The sequence below is a fragment of the Brassica napus genome, chromosome A3 (genome assembly GCF_020379485.1).
Source record: "Brassica napus cultivar Da-Ae chromosome A3, Da-Ae, whole genome shotgun sequence".
NCBI lineage: Eukaryota > Viridiplantae > Streptophyta > Magnoliopsida > Brassicales > Brassicaceae > Brassica > Brassica napus.
Genome location: NC_063436.1, coordinates 20,532,797 through 20,550,887, shown reverse-complemented (window position 1 = coordinate 20,550,887; position 18,091 = coordinate 20,532,797). Strand labels below are relative to the sequence as shown.

The 18,091-nt window shown below is 37.3% G+C and overlaps 8 protein-coding genes across 8 annotated transcripts; 4 read left to right on the top strand and 4 right to left on the bottom strand.

The window, feature by feature from the left end:
* The first annotated feature begins 75 nt into the window (after positions 1-75).
* LOC125607190 (glutathione S-transferase T3-like) lies at positions 76-987 on the top strand. The gene has a single exon (XM_048777026.1). The coding sequence runs from the start codon at positions 76-78 to the stop codon at positions 985-987; it is 912 nt and encodes a 303-aa protein (XP_048632983.1).
* LOC125607055 (putative nuclease HARBI1) lies at positions 484-3,724 on the top strand. The gene is made up of 2 exons (XM_048776614.1): positions 484-1,380; positions 2,091-3,724. The coding sequence occupies exon 2, from the start codon at positions 2,099-2,101 to the stop codon at positions 3,395-3,397; it is 1,299 nt and encodes a 432-aa protein (XP_048632571.1). The 5' UTR covers positions 484-1,380; positions 2,091-2,098; the 3' UTR covers positions 3,398-3,724.
* A 566-nt stretch (positions 3,725-4,290) lies between these two features.
* LOC106361830 (GDSL esterase/lipase At2g04570) lies at positions 4,291-6,110 on the bottom strand. The gene is made up of 2 exons (XM_013801637.3): positions 5,681-6,110; positions 4,291-5,157 (listed from the first exon to the last, which is right to left on the bottom strand). Exons 1-2 carry the CDS (start codon positions 6,053-6,055, stop codon positions 4,474-4,476), a joined length of 1,059 nt encoding a protein of 352 aa, XP_013657091.2. The 5' UTR covers positions 6,056-6,110; the 3' UTR covers positions 4,291-4,473.
* A 1,850-nt stretch (positions 6,111-7,960) lies between these two features.
* Positions 7,961-9,756, bottom strand: LOC106361829 (protein-tyrosine-phosphatase IBR5). The gene is made up of 5 exons (XM_013801636.3): positions 9,358-9,756; positions 8,961-9,060; positions 8,791-8,848; positions 8,537-8,643; positions 7,961-8,451 (listed from the first exon to the last, which is right to left on the bottom strand). The coding sequence occupies exons 1-5, from the start codon at positions 9,598-9,600 to the stop codon at positions 8,180-8,182; spliced, it is 780 nt and encodes a 259-aa protein (XP_013657090.2). The 5' UTR covers positions 9,601-9,756; the 3' UTR covers positions 7,961-8,179.
* A 1,306-nt stretch (positions 9,757-11,062) lies between these two features.
* LOC106361827 (3-oxoacyl-[acyl-carrier-protein] synthase, mitochondrial) lies at positions 11,063-13,898 on the top strand. The gene is made up of 14 exons (XM_013801634.3): positions 11,063-11,319; positions 11,394-11,623; positions 11,719-11,817; positions 11,900-11,971; positions 12,050-12,136; positions 12,232-12,383; positions 12,460-12,540; positions 12,627-12,660; positions 12,739-12,805; positions 12,887-12,963; positions 13,082-13,142; positions 13,225-13,307; positions 13,395-13,466; positions 13,540-13,898. Exons 1-14 carry the CDS (start codon positions 11,205-11,207, stop codon positions 13,699-13,701), a joined length of 1,392 nt encoding a protein of 463 aa, XP_013657088.2. The 5' UTR covers positions 11,063-11,204; the 3' UTR covers positions 13,702-13,898.
* LOC106361828 (tRNase Z TRZ2, chloroplastic) lies at positions 13,704-15,449 on the bottom strand. Its single transcript, XM_013801635.3, has 7 exons — positions 14,998-15,449; positions 14,690-14,923; positions 14,516-14,611; positions 14,316-14,429; positions 14,180-14,248; positions 14,027-14,101; positions 13,704-13,935 (listed from the first exon to the last, which is right to left on the bottom strand). Exons 1-7 carry the CDS (start codon positions 15,376-15,378, stop codon positions 13,846-13,848), a joined length of 1,059 nt encoding a protein of 352 aa, XP_013657089.2. The 5' UTR covers positions 15,379-15,449; the 3' UTR covers positions 13,704-13,845.
* Positions 15,450-16,171: 722 nt separating this feature from the next.
* LOC106361826 (eukaryotic translation initiation factor 1A) lies at positions 16,172-17,259 on the top strand. The gene is made up of 2 exons (XM_013801633.3): positions 16,172-16,348; positions 16,710-17,259. The coding sequence occupies exon 2, from the start codon at positions 16,718-16,720 to the stop codon at positions 17,153-17,155; it is 438 nt and encodes a 145-aa protein (XP_013657087.1). The 5' UTR covers positions 16,172-16,348; positions 16,710-16,717; the 3' UTR covers positions 17,156-17,259.
* Positions 17,230-18,091, bottom strand: LOC106361825. The gene has a single exon (XM_048776611.1). The coding sequence runs from the start codon at positions 18,089-18,091 to the stop codon at positions 17,414-17,416; it is 678 nt and encodes a 225-aa protein (XP_048632568.1). The 3' UTR covers positions 17,230-17,413.

Genomic DNA, 18,091 nt, shown 5'->3' with positions numbered 1-18,091 from the left:
TTGTATAATAAATTAGAACTTGTATTACTTAAGGCTCTGTGTAACTACTTGAGTAACACAGAGCATTTTTAGAGCATGTCGGGTTATAGACACCTTCTGTTCAGTCAAATGCCAGTAGATCTTGAATCACCCGAGCCTTTTTGGCTTGGGTCTCAAACTCCTGATGATTCTCCTAGCGAAATCTCTCCTGAGTGTCCTAGCCAAATCCCTCCTGAGTGTCCTAGTCAAGTCCCTGGTCAGTCTCGTAGGCAAGTCCCTGGTCAGTCTCGTAGGCAAGTCCCTGAGGAGTCTGTTAAGACCTTTCCAGATAGAAGGAAATATACACCCAAAGAGGATAGGATCCTTATTGGTGCTTGGCTTAACACCAGTAAGGACCCTCTCGTAGGCAACGAGCAGAGAGCTGTTGCTTTCTGGAAGCGTATTGTAGACTACTACAACGCCAGCCCTCAGCTCGTTGTGGAAGTACCGCGGGAGGTTACTTCTTGTAAGCAGAGGTGGTCTAGGATCAATCATGAAGTATCCAGATTCACTGGTTGCTACAACCAGGCGCTGAGGGAGCAGAGAAGCGGCCAAAATGATGATGATGTGATCAAAGCTGCTTACGACATATTCTTCACCAAGTACGATACCAAGTTCACACTCGATCACTGCTGGAGAGAGCTCAGGCATGAGCAGAAATGGGCCTCCACATATATGGCTAAGGATGGTGGAAAGGAAAAGCGGAGGCCGGTGGTGGATCTTGACGGACCAGAAGAAAATGTTGTTGGAGAAGATGAGGATAGACCCGTCGGGGTAAAGGCTGCGAAAGGTGCCAGTAAGAAGAAGAAGAGTGGTCGAGATGAGGAGTTGTCTAAGCTACAAGGCGTTTTGGAACTTAAGGAAAAACTTTCTAGAAATAAAGTCCTTGATCGCTTGCTGGCCAAGAAAGAGCCATTGTCTGAGATTGAAACAACACTAAAAATGAAGCTTATGTCTGAAATGTTATGATGTGTACTGTGTGTTCTTTGAGGTCACTTGTAGGAAAAGTTAGTACTTGTTGTGTGATGTGTGTACTTGCTTAGTTGTTACAGCTAAACTAACCATTTTTTAAACGTGTTGTTGCAGGTAGTTCTTTGAGGTCACGGGAGTTGTCACGGGTGGATTTAGAGTACTGAGAGCATTTTGGCATGTAGCTCCTGCTCATAAGTCACGGGTTTTCCCTTCTTGTAGTATAAGTACTCGGATATGTATGTCTTTCTCCTCAACATCAAAAACCTTATCATCAAAACCTTTGTAATATTTTGGAACGAAAACCATTGTAATATTTGTCTGCTACTTGCTTCTCTCAATCCTTTGTATCCATCTCATCAACTTGCTTCTCTGTACCATAACCATAATCAGGTTTCGGTTGTTGTTTCATATGGCTTACATGCATTTTGTTTCAGTTTTACATGCATTTTGCTCGCTATCGTCTTTGGCATCTTAGGTTTTACATGCTTGTTAATATGGCTTACATGCATTTTGTTTCATATGGCTTACATGCATTTTGTTTCAGTTTTACATGCTTGTTAATATATGTTTTAACTTTTAACTAGTTGTATCAGTTATAAGAACGGCTATATTTATTCTCACTTTGTTTCTAGAATTTTCTTCATTTATAAAAACTAGAATCCCAAACTACCAAAAAATAAGAAAAGATTTAAAAGTAGAAAAATTCAAAATATTTTTAACTTATAAGAAAAAAATAGAAAAGATTTAAAAGTAGAAAAAATCAAAATATTTTTAACTAGAAAATATTTAAAAGTAGAAAAATTCAAAATATTTTTAACTTATAAGAAAAAAATAGAAAAGATTTAAAAGTATAAAAATTCTAAATATTTTTAACTAGAAAATATTTAAAAGTAGAAATAACCTAAATATTTTTAACTTATAAGAAAAAAATATAAAAGATTTAAAAGTAGAAAAATTCAAAATATTTTTAACTAGAAAAGATTTAAAAGTAGAAATAATCTAAATATTTTTAACTTATAAGAAAAAAATAGAAAAGATGTAAAAGTAGAAAAATTCAAAATATAAGAAATCTTCTAAGCAACTTATTATTTATCCACCAGGATAAGCAATGTCGTCATCTTCATCTGATGAAAATGATGAAATCGAGGAGAGATTGGATGATATTATCGAAGATTTCATTGACGAAATTTACGACGATATAGTGGAGGCCGAACCCATACCGCAAAGAACCCGTAGCTATACTGAACGACACCGCGAAGGAGGACAGCACCAGCTAAGCAATGACTACTTCAACGACGACCATTCGACATATTCGATACAAACTTTCAGACGCCGATTCCGCATGAATAAGGGATTATTCATGCGTATTGTCGATGGCCTTGAACAATTCTTTCCATTCTTTCAGCAAAGAAAAGATGCAACGGGGAGGTGGGGTCTTACTGCACTACAAAAATGCACGGCAGCAATTCGTCTACTTGCTTATGGAAATTCGGCTGACACGGTTGACGAATATCTCCGACTTGGTGAGAGCACTGCACTTTCTTGTTTACATCATTTCACTGATGGGATAATACAGTTATTCGGAGATGAGTATCTGCGACCACCCACAGCAGAGGATCTTCAACGACTACTCGATATGGGAGAGAAACGAGGGTTTCCTGGGATGGTCGGGAGCATTGACTGTATGCACTGGGAGTGGAAAAATTGTCCAACCGCTTGGAAAGGACAGTACGCCCGTGGCCACGGAAAACCGACTATTGTTCTAGAGGCCGTAGCTTCACAAGATCTTTGGATTTGGCACGCATTTTTTGGTCTTCCAGGTACCTTAAATGATCTTAATGTCCTCGATCGATCTCCTGTGTTTGATGACCTTTTAGAAGGTCGAGCTCCCAGTGTGAGGTACATGGTCAACAACCACATGTATAAGTTGGCATATTACCTCACAGATGGTATATATCCAAAATGGTCAACATTTATCCAAACTATCGCACTCCCTCAAAGTCCTAAACAACAGTTATTTGCTCAAGTTCAAGAATCAGTCCGAAAAGATGTCGAACGGGCTTTTGGAGTATTGCAAGCTCGGTTTGCGATTGTGAAAAACCCGGTTCGTACAATGGCCAAAGAGAAGATAGGGAAGATAATGAGAGCATGTATCATACTACACAATATGATAGTTGAAGATGAACGAGATGGTTATTCAATGCGGTACGATATTTCAGAATTTGAAGAAGGAGAATCTTCCAGAACTTCGGAGGTCCTAAACGCAAACCCTACACTAAACGAAATCCCGACAATTCTCAATAATATATTTCCCAACCGAAATGATCTTCGTGATAGGCAAACTCATGAACGATTGAAGAATGATTTGATCGAAAACATTTGGAATAAATTTGGCGATGAAGATTAATAATTAGTATCTTTATATTTAAACCTTGTATCTTTTAATCCTTGTATCTTTAAATTGAATCCTTGTACCTTTTATTTTAATTATGCAATTAATAAATTTTCAATTTCAATTTTTAAAAAAAAAAATAATAATATTTTAATGTTAAGGACTCCGTCTTCGGGATCACCATTGAACGAGCTTTTTGGACTCGAGTCCTTCACTGTTCAAACAAAAACAAAAAGCAAAAAAATTTATAATAAACAATTCCCAAGGATCCCAATGTGGGGATGACCATTGCAAGTGCTCTAAAGCTCTCTGGGCTGAACTCATTTCTCCTAAAGTTCATCACTGTAGCGTAGGCTCCACATGTCGTGACGGCCCGCGATTGGTCTTTTTTTTTTTTTTAAATCAAAAAAAAAAATTTTAATAATAAAAAATTGAAAAAATGAATTCCAAGAGAGGGTTTGCTGATGCTGATGCTCTAAGCATAAATGTCAAGAAAAGCATAACTTGACGTTCTCTGTTCTTGTTCAATCGGAGACTGATGATCACATCTATTCATATCAGCTTGTGTCTACATTTAAAATTTTAAATGTCACTGAATAGTGTAAAACATCTAGATTAAAAATATACAATAAAAAATTTTAATTTTAATTTTTTTACAATAGTCTAGATTTAGCCACGAATCAAAATGTGACTAATCGGTTATTTGGTTCACGTTGTTTTGTAACATTTCGTGACTAAATTTAGTTGCGAAACGTTTTGTCACTAATTAAGCCACAAAATGTCACAAAAATTGTTAATGTTTTTGTGGTTTTTCGTGACAATAGCTGTTTTCTACTAGTTAATACTTAAACAAAAACACATGAGCTCTTTTTTTGTCTACTAAAATAAGCTATATAGGCACACCATAATACAGAAAGAAACATAGGTTACGCTATTTAACACAAAAGCAAAGTCTAATTTAATACATACAAAGTGCATAATTTATTGGATCAAAAATATGGGAAACAAGCCCTGTAGACACCACACCCTAATAATAATATTACTCTCTTCTCCATCCTCCGTTCCCTAGACACACACACACATATAAATCATTACAGGAAGTGAGAGAATGTGTCGTTCATGAGAAAATTGGCCATGATGCGATGAGTCTTCTGTGTTGGATGAAATGAGTCCCAAAACACATACTTGTCTGCGTTTGAACATGTGAATGGATTATTCCTTTGGCAACTATATCCCATCTCGAACATCCCCGTCGCACAGCAAGCCGCTGCGGCCACCTCGAACCCAAAAGAGGAAGGGTTCTTGATGATTCGCATAAATGGTTCATAGGGATTTGAGAAAACGAGGACGGAACCTGAAAGCTCTTTGCTCAGCTTCTCAACAAGCCTCTCAAGCTTGCCGTTGAACTGGACCGCAATGTCGTTAAAGCGTCCAACGCACTCACCTCCCGTGCCAATGTTGGTGGCTCTCTCTAAAGGCATGCATCCCATTGGAGGCAATCCACCTAGTGAAATCTTCCTAGCGCCAAGTCCGTGCAGCTTCGTCACAAAGTCTTTGGCGATTCCAGCTAGAAAATCTTGGTAAAGATCGACCGAGTATTGAGAAGAACGTCCCGGAAAGGCGAAGTAGTTCTCCAGGAAGTCGTTGGTCCCTATGCTTATGAGGTAGAGAGAATTGGTTATGGTTTCTGTGGCTCGGTCTTTTCCTTGGTATGCTTCTAGTTTTGTTTGGTATTCTTTGTAGTACTCAAGTTGTTTCCACAGTGGTAGAACCGACTGGAATCGCCATCAATGGAATGTAGTTAATAGATTGTATAGAAAAAATATATAAAGACAACATCTTCTTATAAATAATATCATCGCAAACCCTTATTTCACAAAATTTATATCCAAAGACGAAATTATTTCATATATATTATTTATTTATTCGTTTGTAGTAGGTGATAGAAACTATACTGGACCCCTCTTTTAATAATAAATATTTTTTTTTGAAACATAATAATAAATATTTAATAAAAATGAATATTGCTATGTATCTCCTAGGCAAAAAAAAATGTCGTCAAAAACCAAACATTTCATTTTTTTCTTCTCATAACATCAGAGTTAACATAATTTGTACGCATATATTTATACAGACATTTTAATGATAAAATACAAAGCTTTGTTAGATTTACGATTTGTATTTTTTTTTATAGATGTTATCTATACTGTGTCATGAATCATAAATAAATGCCTATAAAGACGTGCGGATTTACGTAGATGCATAATTCATAAATACAAGGGAAAGAAAAGTCCGTACCAGCACATCAGAAGTAGCGTTGTCGTAGCCGGTGGCAGCAGAAGCAAAAGTGACACCTGTTGCAAAATCTGAAATGTTGTAAGAAGGATCCAAGTATGCCGGAATTGTTGGTTTGAGCCCTATGGCTTCCGACATAAAATCCGTCGCAATCTTTCCGTTACAAAACCTCCCAGTGGGTTTCCCACCATCAAAGTCCCGTCCATATGGCTCAAAGTTGCTTCTCGCGACCGTTGGGATATAGTTGTTGTTACCCGCATCAACGGTTGAGTCGCCGAACACGATGACCGCTGGTATTTTACCGGCAAACGTTACGGCTAGCGACGTAGTTATTATGAAGAAGAAAAGAAGTGTGAAAAGACTTTTGAGGTGTACCATAGTGTAGCTTGTGATTTTGATTTTGATTTTGATTGTGATGGTGGGATTCAATGAGCTGCTTGTCTTTTATAAGAAAACATGAGTGTTTGAAACTGTGGTTTCATTGAATAAGGAGAGGTTTGTTGTGTGTTGAAATTAATGCTGAGAAATTCTGGTGAGACATTATTATTTACAGCATGATCTGTTGTTTGTTCGTTTGCCGCGCCATCAATACTAGTCTTTTACCGTTGGACTTCATTTTTGCTATTCACTTTAAATATTTTAGTTGGACCAAGTGGAAATGTTGATATATTAATTCTGCAGTTAGGTTTCACTTTACAAAAGGAATGATCTATCGTCAAGACCTAAATGATATATTGATTAAAGGCTTGATTAGCATCTTGTTGGGGAATAATATTCTAGAGGATTTGATTGCTGGCAGGCTGGCAGCCCTTGCTGCTGTCATTTCTTCCTTTATGTCTGATATGTCTGCCTTGACAGCACTAACATCAGTCGTGATGCTTTTGGGTTTGTCTCCATACTAGATAAACGCATCTCCATTTCGAAGTTGTGAGCAAAAGAAGCTGAGACTTCTCTAAATAGAAGGTGCTCCCTGTATTAGGCGCTGCCAAGGCCATAGACATATCTTTTTTAGCATGAGATGTCTATGAAATCAAAGCCAAAACAATCAAAAATAGAACGCATCAAAAGAATTCAAACAGGACACATTACAAATATATTGATTGTAATAATAAACAGGCAAAAGACACATTAACATCAGATCTGAAACACATTCTAAACACAACATATTGAAATAATCGAAGGCTAACTTAAAGCAAAACATAACACATCAAACAGATTATACAGAACTCGTACACAAAGCAACACAACACATCAATTTGTAATAATCAAAGCCTAACTCTTTAGTAAAACATAACACACCAAACATATATATACTCGTACACTAACACATCAGTATGAAATAACCAAAGCTTAACTCTTAAGTAAAACATAACACACCAAACATATATATACTCGTACATTAACACATCAGTATGAAATAACCAAAGCTTAACTCTAAGCAAAACATGCAATTAACAACTTCTATCTATAATTTTAATACTAAGCAAAACATAACAACATTGTAATAAAATATAACCTTCAAAATAGGCTTTGTTTAACATGAGTGACGAGTTCTTAAGCTCGGTACTCCACAAATGTCTTGTCTTTGCGTGTGTGTCTTCCAGACAAGCTCAGTTATGGTGGTGGTTCTTTAACTATCTCAACCATCTCAAAAACAAATATAAACAACATTAGAGATAACAGATATTTAAAAAAAGGAAAATATATGAAATGATACCATGTTATATTCAATTCGTGCAAAGGACCGAGGTCCTACATTATACTTGTAAACTCTTTTACCCACAGGGTCTAAGTTGCGGCTCCTGACAATTTCCTTCTCTTCTTCCGTGCTGGTTTTGTTGACTAATTGTCTAATTCTATACGATACGTCCAGTCTTCATCGTCAATGTACTTTGGTTCCTTATTTTACCTCTTCTTTTCTGCTAATCCTTTTCCCATCGGTGTGCTAGCTATGCTGTATAGTGAGGGTTATGTAACTAGAGCCGTGGCCCGTGGGTGTGCTAACTATGCTGCAGCCCACGAACTTCCAGCCCACTTGCTAAGCGATCCATAAAGTTCTAGCCTACTAGAGACTTACTGGTCCTTATGGTGATATGCGCATTTGCTTCTACATCAATATATCACTTCTTTAAAACAAGTTAAATGTCTACAAAGGTTCCTCACGGTGAATGATCAGAGATTTTGCTAAGTCCGTACTAAATGAATTCAAGGCTTAATTAAATATTGAAGGATTGTAAGACAAAAAGTATTGGATGTCTCAGCTTATTTGATTTGAAGGCTAAGTAAGACAAACAGACGAGATAGATACATGTAACAATGAGGATAATGAATTAAACAAGAGAAAGATGCTTCCTTTTAGCAAACAGATATAGATGCAAAACACCAAACCAACAAAGATTCATCTCACATAATCTCTCACGCCTGCACCAATATCCATTTACAGAAAGGAAAAAGAAAAAAGGAAACCAGTATGTTTTTTTTTGGTGGAATGAAAATTTGGTTTCAAGAGCCTTCCATGGTAATATCATCGCCGGTAGTTGGCTTAGGTGGAGCAGCTCCAAAAGTGAACCCTTGAGGAGGGATACTTGAAGCAGGGGATGAGAATATAGAAGAAGCAGGAGCACTGTTGAACACAGGGACTTGCGCTTGAACGTTATTAACCTTTGGGAAACCAAACCCAAATGTTGGAGGATCGTTGAGACTCATGGCCGACATCATTCCTTCTCGTGACCCGAATACAGCCTGCTCAAAGGCCTCCAGTTGTTGGTAGAACTCTGTGCGGATTTAAAAAAAAAAAAAGCAAATGAGAATTTTTTTACTTGCTTAAAAATCCTTAAGTGCGAGTTAGTTAGTACTTGCCTGGAGATATGTCAGTTGTGGGTCTTCGTTGCTTAACCCACTGATGACTCTCAGCAAGTCTCCACCCTTTACGTTTCATCAAGTACGCTATAACAACCGCTGGTGATCTGTCAAGTAATCGAAAAACATTAAGTTAAAAAATTTACTGTAAAAAGGTTAAAAGGGTCTACTACACATAATACGTTAAGCAACCACAAATCTATCCAAGCGTTGATTTATAGTTGGAGTATACGAGAATGATAAATGATACTCACCTGCTTTTCCCTGACATGCAGTGCACAAGAACACGTGCCTTGTCCTTCTCACATTGGTCTGCACAGTAAAAAATCAAGCAGAACACAATAGATGGTGGATCAAAACCCCAAATAAATAATAAATAAATTTTAAAAAATCAATGCTTTTGAGATGGGAATATGAATCAAACCTAAGAACTTGATAGCATCATCAAATTGCAAGACTTTGTCATCAGAGAGTCCATGATAAGTGAATGAGTTCCTGTATAGATTCTGGCACATAGGAACCGTCTGTTCCAAATAACTCGGTTAAGACTAAACCAATTTCATGTTTCAATTGAGATAATAAAACCAATCAAACACAGCTAAATTCACAGCCTTTAACCTAATTAAGCTTAACTATATTAGGAATTAAACAGATTCATATACTCTCTTACGGGTCAATGATTCAACAAACCAATTCAATAACCCGGTTAAGACTAAACCAATTTCATGATGCAATTAGAGATCAAACCAATCAAAACACAGCTAAATTGTCAACCTTTAACCTAATTAAGCTTAACCCTAATATGACAAAGAGAAACTCACATTAAGAACGCGAGAGATTCCCTGAGTCTTGAGAAGCTCAGAGCGGGAGGCGTTGTCGTAGCTCCCGAGGAAGAGAAACTCCGGCAAGATCTCAGACGGAAAAGCGCTGACGTGGACTTGAGGAGCCGGCACATCGGAGGGATCAGGCATACGGTGGCCACAGATTCCACAGACTTCTCCTTCCTCGTACTTGTGGTAATGCCCGCAAAGCGAACAAGGGTTCTCCCTCTCTCTCTTCCTCATAGTTCAAGCCTAGAGATCCGATTCAATTAGGGGAAGGTTTTTGAAAGGGGAAGGATCGGGGGAAGAGTGAGAGACTTGAAGGAGAGGAGTTTTGCGAAGAGAATAAAAAATATTACAGAGGGGCTTTTGTTTGTTGTCCTCTTCTTCTCTGACTCTCTGAATTTACGCCTAAATACGGTTCGGGCAGAAACACGCCACGTGGTGTTGGAATTTATGTTAAATCTAGTAACACTTGATGTAGTTCTGTAAGAAAAGTTAAAGTTTATTAAATTTTTTTACATTTATTGCAGATTTTACTTTTTTTGTTTTACAAACTTTTTCCCTTTTTCTTTTCTTCTTTAACTTTTTCTTGTTTTTATCTGACAAAAATAATTAAAAAATTTATGGGTAAAATCTGGAAAATAAAAGAGAACAAAAAGGATATGAGGGATAAAACTTTTTCTTGTTTTTATTTAATTTTTTCTTGTCTTTTATCTGACAAAAATAATTAAATGCTACCACTACTTTCTCAAAAAAAAAAAAAATGCTACTACTAGCACAAAAGACACAAGAGATTGGTTAATGGTTAGGTTAAAACGAATTTAGAGACAACAGAAAATGATCCTTCGCACAATTTTATATCAAGAGAGGCTGCATATAGTGAAGTTCTAAGTAGTTTTTTTTGGATATAAAGTTTGGTGCCTTAAATTTATAACAAATTGTAATACATGTCATTTTGTTAATTACTACTAGATTTTGATACATGTGAAATAAAATTTAATTAAAGGAAATACAAGTCAAGATATCACCTATATAAATAAATAAAAGACACAAAATTAAATTGATTCAAAACAAGAAGAAAATCCCTAAATATTTAAAATATGAAAAAGTTAATCAAAAATCAAATAAAATTAAAAATTGAAATTTTATAATATCAAAATTTATTTTGTTAGTTTACTTTAAAACCAGTTGTGAAGTTTATAATATTATGAATTGTAATTACAAGTAAATTATAATTACAAACTTTTGGAATAATCACATTAAAAACATGAACTCAAACAATTTTAACTTCGCTTATATTTCGTTTTTTACTATTAAAACACTTTAAATTAATAAAAGGTACAAACTGAATGATTTTCTGTGGGGGAGTTAGAGCATCTCCAACCCTATTTTATTTTTCACTCTAAAATAGAGTTTAAAGTAAAAAATACTCCAATAGTATTTTATTTCTCACTCTATTATAGATAGAGAAATATGTTTACTCCAAATATAGAATAACTTTTTTTTTGTTCATCATTCTATTTTCTACTTTAAAATAGAGTACCATTAAAGCAAACTCACTTTATTATAGAATTAGTCTATTTTAGAGTAAAAATTAGATTAAGCCATTAGAGAGGGTGTTCGGGGTCCTACTAACCAAGAACCATTCTAGTTTGAAATTGTTTGCAGTTGCATAATTAACATGCCTGACTTACCGATTGATTGGTTAAACCACCGGTTAACTAAACAATCTAACCGTTCTCTTCTTATTCAAGATAAAAAAAAAACTTCAAAAAACAAATCCCTGCTCCTCCTCTTTATCGCCGTCGTATCCAGCCGTCACCGCCGTCGTCTCTGCGCGCGAAATGGCGACCTCTTTCCTTCGCAGAAACTTGAACACTACTCGCTTCAGCTTAAACCGTTTCATCTCTACATCCTCTTCTTCTTCTTCTTCCTCACATCGCCGCGTTGTTGTCACTGGTCTCCGTCTCCTTCAAACTCTTCCATGTCTTTACATATGCGTAAACTCTTCTGACTTAACTTTGTTCCTTCAGGTCTAGGAATGGTGACTCCACTTGGACGAGGCGTGGAGACGACATGGAGGCGTTTGATTGGTGGAGAAAGTGGGATTAGAGGACTGACACCTGATGATCTCAAGATGAGTTCGTTTGATGAAGAGACAAAGTTGTATACTTTTGATCAGCTTTCCTCTAAAGTTGCCGCCTTTGTGCCGTATGGATCAAACCCAGGTGAATTTGATGAGGGTCTTTGGCTAAACTCCAAGGTATCTTAGCTCAACTTCTTACCTGATGTGGTTTGTCAGATATATTCATATATATTTAAAGGTTCTGTTATAATGCATTTTTTTGGATCCTGGAGGCGATTGCGAAGTTCATTGGATATGCTTTGTGTGCTGCGGATGAAGCATTGAGAGATGCAGAGTGGTTACCAACCGAAGAGGAAGAAAAAGAAAGAACAGTTAAGTGTTAATGATTTACATCTGCCATCTTTATTTTATTGGTTTGGTTTCTTATAGTTTTTGGAAATTTGGGAATATCAGGGAGTGTCTATTGGCGGTGGAATCGGAAGTATAAGTGACATTGTAGAGGCAGCTCAGATGATTTGTGAAAAGGTTTAGACATTTCTCTTGTCTCTATTGGTTCATGAAGTTTCTGTGTATCACAGCGTAACGATTATGGTGATGATGCAGAGGCTGCGGCGGCTTAGTCCCTTTTTCATCCCAAAGATATTAGTAAACATGGCATCTGGTCACGTGAGCATGAAGTATGGATTCCAGGTTTGTTGAAGTTCCTGTTACTTTTGTATGATAAAAATAGTATGAACATCTTAGATTATGAAAACATGAGTCCTAGTTCATGCTTTTGAATATAGGGGCCAAACCATGCTGCTGTGACAGCTTGCGCAACTGGTGCGCACTCTATAGGGGATGCCACTAGGATGATTCAGTTTGGAGATGCAGATGTTATGGTAGCAGGTGGAACTGAGTCCAGCATTGATGCTCTCTCCGTTGCTGGATTCTCTAGGTAACTAACTAACACGCTTTGTCTGCTTCCTTTAAAAATTCACTTGTAAATTCATTGTTCTCTTTTCTCTGTCCAGATCAAGAGCTTTGTCGACTAAGTTCAATTCATCACCGCAAGAAGCTTCACGGCCTTTCGATTGTGGCCGGGATGGTTTTGTGTGAGTTACATTCTCCTTGGTTGTTTATTTGAAAGAATCTGTTTTGGAGATATTGAGGTCATAACATTTTTTAATTTTGGTTGCAGGATAGGGGAAGGCTCAGGGGTTATAGTATTGGAGGTGAGACTCTAAACTAAAGTCACCCCCTCAGCTATTTTATTGGTTTAAATCTCTTCTCATTATGGTTATAAACAATAGGAACTTGAGCATGCAAAAAGACGTGGAGCAAAAATTTATGCTGAGCTTTGTGGATATGGGATGTCAGGTTAAGCTCTCATACATTACAGTAAAAACAAAGTAAAACACATTTTGAGTTTTCATAAGAATGAATCTTGTTGGCATTTAGGCGATGCACACCATATTACTCAACCTCCTGAAGATGGAAAGGGAGCTGTTTTGGCCATGACACGTGCCTTAAAACAGGTATAAGCTCCATAGCTGTTGTTATAGTACACTATGGTTTCTGTTGGATCATTTATGTTTTTTTTTTTTATCGGTTTGAATTCTAGTGATTTGCCTTTTACTGTCCATGACTTTTCAGTCTGGTTTGAGTCCAAATGAAGTTGATTATGTAAACGCACACGCAACATCTACCCCAATAGGTAAAAAAGATTGAAACCTTTTGTTTAATTAATTCTATTTAGTTTTACAACTCCGTTGTTAACTCTTGCATCCATTTTCTAGGCGATGCTGTGGAAGCAAGGGCTATCAAGACCGTATTCTCTGATCACGCCACTTCAGGCACATTGGCTTTCTCCTCCACCAAGGTTAAAAAAAATCCCTGGTGATGTTATTGTATTAAGTAGTAACTGTGTCGACAATTAAATAAGAGTTTGCTTGGTTTGACTTAAAAGGGAGCTACTGGTCATCTTCTTGGAGCAGCCGGAGCTGTAGAAGCTATTTTCAGCGTTCTTGCTATACACCACGTAAGCATTCTCACTTCATTGTGCTCTTGTTCAATGACTAAAGATTTGTAGCCTAACCAAACAAACTTTGTAGGGAGTTGCTCCTCTGACACTGAATGTCAAGAATCCGGATCCCATCTTCGACAAGAGTTTCATGCCTTTAACCACTTCGAAAGAGATGCTAGTTAAGACTGCGATGTCAAACTCTTTTGGCTTTGGTGGAACAAATGCATCTTTGCTCTTTGCCTCAATCTAAAGTCAGCATGGCAAAAGTTTTGTACCAATCTTTCTTCAATTACAATGTTGCATAATAGAATAAATTTTCTTTTCATTTCTCCTAGTTAACTTACATTCGTTGATAAAGATGGTTTCAAATCACACTATTATTGTTTGCACTCTCTCAAGAATATCTTGACTTAAATCCTTCTGTAAGAGGAATAACTTTTGCGGACACTTTTGATTGCAACTTGAGCACAGCTTCACGAATTTCCTGCACATTACAACCACAAGTATATGATGAAATACATGGTAAGGGATTAAACAACTATAACTAAGATCATGAATTCAAATGAGATGATCACCTCTATATTGTAACGTGATGAGAAATGCGTTAACAACACAGTTTTGCTCCGAATCCACTTTGCATTCTCAATGATCTGCAATTTGCTCATGGAAGATTCCTTTTACAGTGTAGTCCTACGAATGTTTAAACATAAAATAGAATCGATCATTACCTGAGATATATGAGTGTGACCAAGTGACTGCGCATGCTCATTGCTAAAACTTTCATCCAAGAAGGTAGCCTGCCAAATATATTAAAAGCTCAGAAGCTATAGTAACTAAATTTTAGGATGTTAAGTAAGCAAGCACCTCGGTTATAAGAATTTTAGCTCTCAAAGCATCAGCGTTACGAGGGTCAAGCATATACTCAGCAGTTGTATCTCCAGTGAAAGCTATCTCAGGAGACAATATCATATCTGTAATCTGTAATTAATTTCAACACAATATGTTTTTTTATTTCCCCTTTTTCACATCAATTGGCAAAATATTGACTTCACAAGAAACAAAACCTCAACGCCAGTTTTTTTAATCTTTTCGATCTGTTTGCCTTTAAGGTGACCATACTGCTTCTTCAACTTGTTCCTAACCGAGTAGATCACATATCCCTAAGAGAAAGCCATTATTAGAAAAGAAGCAGTAGGAAAAAACTGGTATATACTATAAACGACATCGTCTAGTAGTACCTGGCTGGGTATGACGTGGTTGGTAGCAAAAGGTCTAACGACAATGTCATTGCGCAACTCATATGTCTCACCAACGCTGAGTGGAATGAGTTCAGCGTTGAGCTCGACTTGACCCATACTCCTGTGAATCTCAAGAAGCTTCTCAACATCTTCTTTAATTGACGGCGGCACGAATATCTTCGGCGGCTCGAGGTTGTATAAGCCACGGCTAGCCACATACATCGGTAGTCCTCCCTGAGACAAGAACCATCATCAAAACCTTATCCATTCAAATAACTGAATCTTGAACAGATAGAGAGAGAGGTTACGATGTGATCGAGATGCGCGTGGGTGATGAAAAGGAACTTCTGCTGGATGGCGCGTGAAGGGCACCGTCCGATGTCGAAGACGCATTTGAGCTCGGGGACGATGACGCAGGTCTCGTGGCCGCCGACGGAGACGCCTTCGATGGCGTAGCCGTCCAATTCGACGCCTTTGCGGTTCACGGCGGCGCGCGCCTTGCGGTACTCTTCTTCTTCCTCGATTGCTCGGCTGATGGAGGAGAAGTAGCCGGAGACTCGGAGGGGGGTCGCGAAGCTGGCGCGGGGGGTGTGTAATAGGTGGTGGATCGGTGGAGGGCCGAGTCGATTGGAGAAAGGGAAGATTGGTGGTGAGGGCTTGGAAGGTGAGATTGGAACCGAGAGCTGCATTTTTTTTGGATAGAAAGGTTTTGCGGAGGTTTTTGGGTTTTCTCTCTTTTGCAGTGAAGAGTGATGAGGGAAACAAAAGATAGGGAAGAACCCAAACCAAACCGAAATGTTTCAATCCAAACCCAGACCGATTTTTTTTTTTTGTGGTAGAAACCCAGACCAATATTTAAATCTGTTATTTATGTATTTAAAGAGAAATATCATTAAATCAGTTTTTTTAAAGAAAAAGCCACACAATGAAAAATATTCCTTAAACATCATTAATCAATATTATATATTTTTATTTTTGATTTAGTGATTACAATTTATGATTTAGTATTTATGAAATATGATTAGGGCTAAGAAAATTTAATATATTTTTTTGTCAACAAGAAAATTTAATATCTTTATTAATTTATATATAATATTTTAAAAAAGTTGATGATAAAAATAAAATGTATATTTTATAATATTTGAACTATTTAAAAAGACTTTAAGTAGAGATTAATTCTTTTAAATTTTTATATATCCAACACTTAAATTTTATTAAATTTAGTTTAAATACTAAAATCATTAATTAAAAATTGACCAATGGAAATTGGACTAAAATTAGGATCCCAATATATTTTGGTTTAAAGATTTCTTTTACAAAACTCAAACTCAATAGATCGCTTACCTAATCAGAACCAAACATAATTGTTTGGATTTAAATTTGTTTCTTTTTTCTTCTAAACCAAGTAACCCGAACCGAACCGATCTGAATTTGGACCAATACCCAGGCCTAGACCGTGTGTTAGACTGGGAGAATAGAGAAATGAATGGCATGGTTTGGTAATAACACCTAAACCAAAGTGGTATTAAAATAACAAGCACCGACCTATCCAAAGAGATCGATAAAAAGGTCTTTCGCAGCCGCACGGCTTCAGAAAAAACGTTTGATCCATAACCAAAGAGAAACAGAGGAATCTCCGAATCTAATCCCAGCCCAGAGGTTTTCTTCTTAGCTTTGTCCCAGATCGCTTCTTAGTTGTAGATCCTCGTCTTCTATGTGATTCATTTCATCTCTTACCTCTAGATTTAAGGTTCCCGGTCTCGTAATCGTTAATTGAATCGGCGAGGTCTATGTATCTTCGATCGATCTTGCTACCACCAGCTTATCGTGATAGTGTTTGATTTTGTAGTTTTAGGATTCTTCTGTACTCCTTGCTCGAAATTGAATCTGCTTTTGTTTTCTAAGAGACAAGAGTTTTGTTTTTTGCATGTTTTTAAGACAGAACCTTGAACTGTTGTTTTTTGCATGTTTTTAAGACAGAACCTTGTGAACTGAATCATTTGTCTATTTAATTTAACAGTTACCACCATGCCGAAGAACAAGGGAAAGGGAGGAAAGAACAGGAAGAGAGGAAAGAACGAAGCTGACGACGAGAAGCGCGAGCTTATCTTCAAAGAAGACGGACAAGAATACGCTCAAGTCCTTCGCATGCTCGGCAACGGAAGATGCGAGTGCATGTGCATCGACGGCACCAAGCGTCTCTGCCACATCCGCGGCAAGATGCACAAGAAGGTCTGGATCGCGGCGGGCGACATCATACTCGTTGGTCTGAGAGACTACCAGGACGACAAGGCTGACGTCATCCTCAAGTACATGTCTGACGAGGCGAGGCTTCTCAAGGCTTACGGTGAGCTTCCGGAGAACACTCGTCTCAACGAAGGTATCGTTGGTGATCTCGAAGAAGATGATGAAAATGACGATCAAGCTCTTGTCCACTTTGAGGATGAGGATATCGATAGGATCTAAGGTGTTGTTTGGTTTTTTTCTTTTCTGGCTTGTATTGTCAATTTGAGACGCGTGACTTTTTGAGTTTACAGAAGAAACAGGTGGTAATACATTATTGTTGGATACTTTTATGTTCTTAGATTGGTTTGGATTCTTAGTTTCTTGTTACAGTGATTAAAATTTACCAAAATACAGAATCTATTCAACAACAAACAAAAAAAGAGAATGTGAATATAGTAACGCTAAGCTGATAAATATGCTCTAAAAACAATCACATATCTAAGAGGTAAGTAACGTCCGGGACTCTGATCTGATCCCAGCCTTCATCCTTCTGATGAACTCCTCACATTTCTTGTTCAAATCTTCAGAACTTAATAAGTTGTCATTTATCTCATCATCATCATGCTCATCTATTGTAATGACAGTGAGGTCTTTACCTCCATTGTCATCCTCAAAGACTATTGTAACTTCTTCTTCTCGAAATAAATCAACCCTTTCTTCTCCGTCTTCTTCTTTGGATACACACTGTTCTCCAACTAGTGCCACTACTTCTCCTTTGGATACACGCTGTTCTCCAAGTAGTGCCACTACTTCTCCCTCTTCTTTTTTGGATACACGCTGTTCTCCAAGTAGCGCCACTACTCTCTTCATTTCTGATTTTCGCATGTGGTTGATCCTTAGTTCTTCCGTTTCTTCAACGATGTTCATGGCAGTACTGCCGTGCAAAAGGGTTTTGAAATTTCCCATGATAAAGCCTACAATACCATTGCATAACAAGAACATGTACTTCTTGTCCACAAGGCTGATATACATGGAAAGCAAATGGAGACTTTGTTGAAGAGAGGAGACTAAAGAAGAGTAAGATAGAAGAAGAGAGAAAATGGAAGCCAAGGCTATAATCTTAGCGACTATCTTCATCTTCTTCACTCCTCTTTCTTGTTTCTGAAATTCCGTCAT